The sequence below is a fragment of the Poecilia formosa genome, unplaced genomic scaffold (assembly GCF_000485575.1).
Source record: "Poecilia formosa unplaced genomic scaffold, Poecilia_formosa-5.1.2 Scaffold543, whole genome shotgun sequence".
Taxonomy (NCBI): domain Eukaryota; kingdom Metazoa; phylum Chordata; class Actinopteri; order Cyprinodontiformes; family Poeciliidae; genus Poecilia; species Poecilia formosa.
In genome coordinates, this window is record NW_006800482.1 from 65,270 (window position 1) to 73,222 (window position 7,953).

The window sequence follows — 7,953 nt, forward strand, 5'->3', positions numbered from 1 at the left end:
GGTGGACACAGGGACACAGACATGTCCAGCCTGGTGGACACAGGGACAGACATGTCCAGCCTGGTGGACACAGGGACAGACATGTCCAGCATGGTGGACACAGGAACAGACATGTCCAGCCTGGTGGACACAGGGACAGACATGTCCAGCCTGGTGGACACAGGGACAGACATGTCCAGCCTGGTGGACACATCCCAGTAAAATCTGAAGCCACATGTCTGCGGCCTCAGCGGTTTTTAAAAAAGCAGCCATGAAAACGTCCCGGAAGGACGACCGATCTGCAAACTGGTGGTTTTCCTCGTCGATTCTGAGGAAGGAGAAATGTCTGTGAAGCCAGTTTTCAGCGTTTCATTTCTGCTGCTGTAAATATGAGCCCAGAGGACGTAATTATTAAAAATAAAAGCGGCAGGTCCAGACAGATAAGGAGAGGGGAAGGCCACAGGAGGCTGACTCACTCCTCCCAAATCAGATTTAAGGCTTTCTAGCGTTTAGCGCCGAAGGAAGAGGTGGGAGCAGATGGGTAATCGATCGATCAGGTGGGAGGCGAGTGAGGAGGAGCGAGGAAGAGCGAGGCCAAGGATCAGCAGAGATAGAGAGAAGAGCGCAGCAAACGGCTCGGCCCATCCTCCATCCACCCGGATCCAACACCCACTCACACCTGCCGCCTCCAGCCAATCAGGATGCAGTCTGCAGGGTTTCTACTGCTGGGAGACACTGGTCAAACAGGAAGTGGTCAGACGCTGTGGCGACCGACAGGAAGTGGCCATGGCAACCGACAGGAAGTGGCCAGACACCGTGGCGAACGACAGGAAGTGGCCAGACGACCGACAGGAAGTGGCTAGACGCCGTGGCGACTGACAGGAAGTGGCTATAGCGACCGACAGGAAGTGGCCAGACGCTGTGGCGACTGACAGGAAGTGGCCATGGCGACCGACGGGAAGTGGCCGTGGCGACCGACAGGAAGTGGCCGTGGCGACCGACAGGAAGTGGCCGTGGCGACCGACAGGAAGTGGCCAGACGCTGTGGCGACTGACAGGAAGTGGCCGTGGCGACCGACAGGAAGTGGCCGTGGCGACCGACAGGAAGTGGCCAGACGCTGTGGCGACTTTGCTTCCATCTATTAGGAAAAAAATTAAAATCAAAAATGAAATAGAAACAATAATTTCTCTCCTCTGGGCCCAGAAGTTTAGATAAATTTGATCATCAGTGATGCAGCCGAACCAGAACTTCTGACACCTTCAGAACCAGAACCAGAACCAGTTGGTCTGGTGTTACTGAACAAGATCCAACCACAGGAAGCTCGCAGCAGCCCAGCCTGCTGCTGGCGCCCTGAGCATAGAGCCGTACCTGGCCAGTTTGTGCAGGTTGGAGAAGATTCCCTCGGGGACGCTCTCGATCAGATTGTGGTCCAGACTCAGCGTGTTGACGCTCACCAGCAGGGACACCGTGTCCCACGGGATGTCCACCAGGTTGTTGTAGCTCAGGTCCAGGTCCTCCAGCGTCTCCAGGAAGTCCTGCAGGGGACAGGACAGGACAGGGACATACTGAAGCTCGTCCTGCTCCCGGTCCTGACGCTGCCTTGCAGCAGCTGCGCTCGGCGCTGCTCAGGTCATTACAGAGACATCCGGCTGGGCCGGCTGGTTCTGATGGAGCCAGGAACCACTTGACCCGCAGCACCACAGCTACTCTGAGCCGCTTTTAATGACTTTCAATAAGTTTTCAGCAGAGGATTGTTGGCAGAGGCCGTCCGACTGCAAGGTCGGAAGATTCATAGTACTTGTTGGCAGAATGGAAAGGTTCTGAGCGCTGAGACGCATCCAGAGCGTTGGCATGGCGCTGGCAGCGCTTTCAAACTTCATCCTCACAAGATTTTATTTTCCTCTGACAAAGCCGAGCTCCACGTTCCCAACACTCAGACAACTCAGTGAAGATAAGGTTGGACCGAATGAAGGCTCTTCTGTTCACCTCACTAAACACCAGCAGAGAGAGTGGCCACAGCAGGACGGGCCCCCTGCTGAGGCGCTCCTACCTGGAAGGCCCCCTGCTGAGGCGCTCCTACCTGGAAGGCCCCCTCTGAGATGCTGTGCAGCTGGTTGTTGGCCAGGATCAGGTGCCTCAGGTTCACCAGGCCCTGGAAGTGCGAGTCGTCCAGGACGGTGAGGCGGTTGGCGTCCAGGTGGAGGGCGTGGAGGTCCTGCAGGTCGGCGAAGGTGTAGGGTCTGATCTGGCTGATGGTGTTCCGGCTCAGGGTCAGGTGGATCTGCACCAACAAACACAGGATCACGCTGGAGATACGACTAGAGGAAACAAGGAACCCGTTTGGACTGGAGCTGGTTCTGCTAAAATGTTCTAAAAATGAAATGCAGGTGAATTGGGGTCTTCTGCCCAGGGTTGGACAAGAATAGAACCAAAACCAACTTCTTATCCCGATAGACTGTCTAAGTTGGTACTTAAAGCTGCTACCTTTATGTTTTTACAAATTTCAAGAAGTATGTTTAATTTTATGTTTGACGATATTTCCAGTTGCGTAGCAAATTTAGCAAATTTAGCAGTTTTGTAGTTGTTTGTAGTTGGAGGTACGAAGGAAGCGCGTTTGAAATTCTTTTCGGTTCCAAATTACGAGGAATTGAATTTGCAGCTACATACGTAGCGATGTTTAATTAGCCATTATTTCGTAACTGGGAATAAAAATAACAAAAAAATCAAAAATCCGCTGCGATAACTTTCTTTTGTTTCTCTAAGGGAGTTTTGTGCCAAGTTTCATTGGACTCAGAGCTCAGGCTGGTTCTGCTCATGCTTTCTTCATGGCTCTGCTAAAAAAACATCCACCAACTACTTTTTGTACAGAAACTTGGCTCGTATCAGTTTTGTTAATGGGACATGCTAATTTCGAGTTAGTGTCACGAAGTGCAGTTGCGGTGGTGAGGAAGAACGCAGGCAGACTCAGGTTGTAGACGATAAATGGTGATTTAATGATGGATCAACAGTTCAGAAGAACTGGATTAACGTGAGTTAGCGACTCAGGACTAGACAGCTCGACTAGGACGGCTGACATGAAACAGAGCAAGAGACAAGGACAACAAGTGGACTTAAATACACAGGAGGTAATCAGGGGAACTAGACACAGCTGGGAACAATCACAGGGAAGACAGGACGGTACACAGACTCACAAGAAGCAGAACCTAGAATAAACACAAAGAAAAGATCCTAACAGTTAGAAGCATAAACGCATATTTTATGCCATAGCGCCACCTGCAGGTGCACATGCCTGAATATGTGTCTGAGTAGAGGTGAGGCTCCTGAAGCCGGACACCAAATCAAAGCTGTAATAAGTTCAATAGGCTGAGAGGAGCAGAGCGAACCGCCGACCTCGGAGGGTGAACCTGCTCCACGACTCACCAGGCTGGTCATGTTGGCGAAGTCTCGGTGTCTCAGCGTGGTGATGAAGTTGTCCATCAGCCGGAGCTCGGCCGTCTGCCGGTCGATGTTTGGCGGGACGAAGAGCAGGCCCGTCTTGGCGCACAGCACCGTGTAGGACGGCAGCAGGTTCTGGCAGGTGCAGCGCTTCGGACAGAGCATGTCGCAGAGGCAGGACGGGAGGCAGGACAGGAGGACGAGCCAGAGGACGTCCATGGCTGTCCGTCTGCCTGTGGACACAAAGACGGACAGAAATCAGAACCGACCCGGATCCGGCCCAAAACCGACCAACCCAGAACCGACCCGGAGCCTGCTTCATTATCACAGTGTTTTTCAACCTTTTCTGAGCCAAGGTAATTGTTTTAATTGAAAAAATCTGGAGGCACACCACCAACCAAAAATGTAAACCAAGATACTCTGTAGCCGCCTATGTTACATATATAGTCATTCTTATCAAAGTGTCTTGAATAGGAATCAAATAAACACAAAAATACACCTGAACAGCCACAACACTGTGGTGTTAAATTTAAAGAAGTTGTAGAAAACTTCAGTGTTTTACAAACTAATCCACAAGCATTATTTATGCCGGAATACAGAAAATCATTCTTATTCTAAAAGAAGCAATAATATTTGGGAAAGATTTCACTGTTACAATATGAAGAGTTGCATGTACCAAATGTCCATATCTGTATATTTTACCCATCTAGTGTGAAACCTGTGTATATTTGGATGAAAGCAGCTGATTTCCTGGCAGAAATTGAAGAAAGACAAAGCTCTTCCTCAGCAGCTCTCAGTCTCTCTGGTTTCAGTTTTTATAGTATCCAGGCTTGAGAAGCTCAGTTCACACAGACATGTTGTGGGAAATGGACCCATGTTCTTTCCAGCTACTGCTGAGCTTCACTGTCTTTTCCATCACTGTGGTCACAGCTAGATACGATGCTCTCACCGCTACCTGTAACGTTCATGCATCACTAATTCTCTTGTTTTAATGTAAAATGCTCTGTACCTACTGCCATCTAGTGGTAAGAAATTACATGATTACGCCGCTAGTCACTTCTAACCATGGTTTCGTTCACGCCGAGCTGAAGTGCAGCGGCTTTATTTCCCTCCTGTACTGCCAGATCGACAGCCCTCAACTTAAAATCTGCTTCATATGAGTTTGAAAACATTTCTCCGTCGTGCCTGCTGCTAGCATGTGGTTGTTCTAAATGAAAATCAACGCGTTCTTCTTTGATTTACAATTTTGACTTCTAATGATTCACTTCCTGCTAGAGAGCCCCCTGGTGGTTGAAGAAAAATACACAGAAAAGCCGCACCGGGCTACAATCCACATGGTTCAAAGTTTAGGAAAAAAGTAGCAGCTTATAGTCCGGAAAATACGGTACAGTAGGTGAAATTGAATAATTTCCACGACACACCTGACGATCAGTCACGGCACACTAGTGTGCCGCGGAACAGTGGTTGAGAAACACTGGATTATCACATCCAGGGAGACGCAGCAAACTGACCCAAGGTTCTGGAAACGTCCAGCTCACCAGACTCCATAAAGCATTGAAATCTGGTGGAACCAAACCGGAACCGGGCCGCAGCAGAATGGCACTCTGTTAGCTTAGCATCTTCTGAAAATACTGAACTAAGAGACTGCTCTCTGAGCTAGCGCTGCGAACGGGGAAAATCCTGCTAAATAGCAGGAATGATGGGTCAGGGTTGCCATAGCAACGCAGTGAGGTCTGAGCTCTGGACCCGTTTAGCAGCAGCTGATCTGTTCCACAGGAACCTTTTCACATTCCTTCAGTTCACTCAACCAGAGCCCATCTGTGGCCATTTAACCTGCATCGAGCTGCAGATGTTCTGGTTCTGGACTCTTCAGAGAACATCCAGCATCATGAAGAACACAAAACATTAACATGGTGAAGCACGGTGGTGGCAGACACTCAGCTGGACGCCTGACGACGTTTTAATCGGAAACTTTTCTCCTCTTCATTATTCAGGGTTTTCCAGATGAGCCGAATGGTCCAGCTGCTGTTTGCTGACTCTGGCCAGGAAACCGGACCAATTAAACTTCCTGCGCTGCGAGGCAAGAGCGCCTGACGTCACGATTCATAAATTTGTCAATTTTTCAGGCCTATAAATGTTGAACTTTCCCTGCAAACACAGCGAAGGAAAACGCTGCCACTGATTTCCCTCCAGTCGATTCTGAGTGCAGCTCAGCAGGAACCAGAATAAATTCATACAGGGAGAGAAAGGAAACACACACACACACACACGCGCGCAAACATACACACACACACATGCGCGCGCACATACACAAAAACAACCTAAGCAACCAAAATCACTGCAACTGTGAGAAGTTGTTCAGCAGCAACTGGAAGCGTTTGATGGCAAAGAACAGCAGGAAGATTTTTATTTACAGCTGTGAAACGATCCAAGGCTGCAGAAATACGGAACAGGAAGTGTGTGTGGATCCAGGATACGGAACAGGAAGTGTGTGTGGATCCAGGATACGGAACAGGAAGTGTGTGTGGATCCAGGATACGGAACAGGAAGTGTGTGTGGATCCAGGATACGGAACAGGAAGTGTGTGTGGATCCATGATACGGAACAGGAAGTGTGTGTGGATCCTGGAGGATTTCTGAAGCGCCATCTCTGCAGCAAAACGTGAATATTCTGAACAGGATGCAGAAACTGTGACCTTTCTCATCATATTAATATGATTATAATCATATAACTGGAGGCAGTTCAGACTGATCTGTCATGGCTCTAACACAGTAGTTCTTAACCTGGGTTCGATCGAACCCCTGGGGTTCGATGAGTCGGTCTCAGGGGTTCGACGGAGCCTCTACGGAGGTAAAGACACACTGTAAAGTCGTGATGACGCCCCGCTTTGCCATCACTTGCTGCAGAGGATCACGTTACATTGCTGAGCCAATCAGAGCTGCGGAGGAGCACTGATTGGAGGAGCTCCACTCTCAGGATTTGAACTTGTCTTTAATTACTTCAGTAAAGCTCACCGTCCATCCATCCATTTTCTTTACACCCTTGTCCCTCAGTGGGACCGGGAGGTGCTGGTGCCTCTCCAGCTAACGTTCCGGGCGAGAGGCGGGGTCACCCTGGACAGGTTCGTTGAATGCGCATATGAAACTGGGGGGTTTCGGTACCTCAAAAAAGGTTAAGAACCACTGCTCTAACAGAACGGCTCTGATGGATCGGGCTCCTGTGATTTCTGGTTCTGGTCGGTTTGGGTCCATGACTGAAACCAGAGACATTAGAAGCAAACAGCTGATGGGTCAGCTCATCACTCGCTCCTCAAGTCAAATTGATTCTCATTTCAGTTCATCCCTCCGTTCCTCCTCCAGCAGGTCCGGTTCCCTCAGAACCAACAGGAATTATTCTGAACGTCTGGATGTTTCTCATCATGTTACTGGAGCTTTTTGGTTTCAAACATGTTTTATGTGTTATTTTTATTCTGCAGCAATAAAATAATTATTTCTCTACATGTTCATGGTTTATAGATAATGTGAGAGAACGACTTTGTGGTGCTTTCATTTCTGCATAACAAAAGGTTGAGCAGAAATGGTCAAAGGTCAGTTTTTTCTGATTCATCCTCCTTCAGTCCAGTCGACCCGGTTCTACTGGAACCAGAATATCTGCTCCACCTCTAGCAGCTGGTTCTCTTTTTCTCTGCTGAGTCAAACCAACCTGTTCCCCTCCTGGCCTGTGGGGGCGCTGCACCAAGAACCACTGAAGGAAACGACACAAAACCTCTGAAGACACTGAGAGCAATTTCCTTCTTCACCAGATGGAAACAAGATGGAGGCGTCAGATTTTAGCGGTTGGAGGATTTCTCTTTTGTCTTTGGCTAAAGACCAGGAGCCATTTCTGCTGCTAGAGCTAGGCTAGCAAGTTAGCTTTGGCTGTATTTACCCAGAATGCCCTGTGCTGTAGTTGGAGGATTTCTCTTTAGTAAAAACTACAAGCTGCTGCAGATTTCTGAACATTTGGCATTTGATACATTTCCACCCAGAGAGACAGACTTGCTCCACTTGGTGACAGGAACGGGGCTCGCAGCCCAGGGGGCCATGCCGTCAGGGGGCCATGCCGTCAGAGGGCCATGCCGTCAGGGGGCCATGCCGTCAGAGGGCCATGCCGTCAGGGGGCCATGCTGTCTGGGGCCATGCCATCTGTGGGCCATGCTATCGGGGGGTCATGCCGTCAGGGGGCCATGCCGTCAGGGGGCCATGCAATCAGAGGGCCATGCCGTCAGAGGGCCATGCCGTCAGGGGGCCATGCCGTCAGAGGGCCATGCCGTCAGGGGGCCATGCTGTCAGGGGACCATCCCGTCTGGGGGCCATGCCATCTGTGGGCCATGCTATCGGGGGGTCATGCCGTCAGGGGGCCATGCCGTCAGGGGGCCATGCAATCAGAGGGCCATGCCGTCAGAGGGCCATGCCGTCAGGGGGCCATGCCGTCAGAGGGCCATGCCGTCAGGGGGCCATGCCGTCAGAGGGCCATGCCGTCAGGGGGCCATGCTGTCTG

The 7,953-nt window shown here is 50.3% G+C and overlaps 1 protein-coding gene across 1 annotated transcript in view; it reads right to left on the reverse strand.

Moving 5' to 3' along the window:
• Positions 1 to 7,953, reverse strand: part of LOC103129405 (leucine-rich repeat and fibronectin type III domain-containing protein 1-like protein) — a 114,189-nt gene that overhangs the window by 29,585 nt on the left and 76,651 nt on the right. The window contains exons 3-6 of the mRNA XM_016665036.1: positions 3,400 to 3,647; positions 2,060 to 2,260; positions 1,348 to 1,514; positions 8 to 180 (exon numbers count right to left, since the gene is read on the reverse strand). Coding sequence (XP_016520522.1) covers positions 8 to 180; positions 1,348 to 1,514; positions 2,060 to 2,260; positions 3,400 to 3,633 — 775 coding nt within the window. The 5' untranslated portion in view covers positions 3,634 to 3,647. The remainder of the gene's footprint in view (positions 1 to 7; positions 181 to 1,347; positions 1,515 to 2,059; positions 2,261 to 3,399; positions 3,648 to 7,953) is intronic.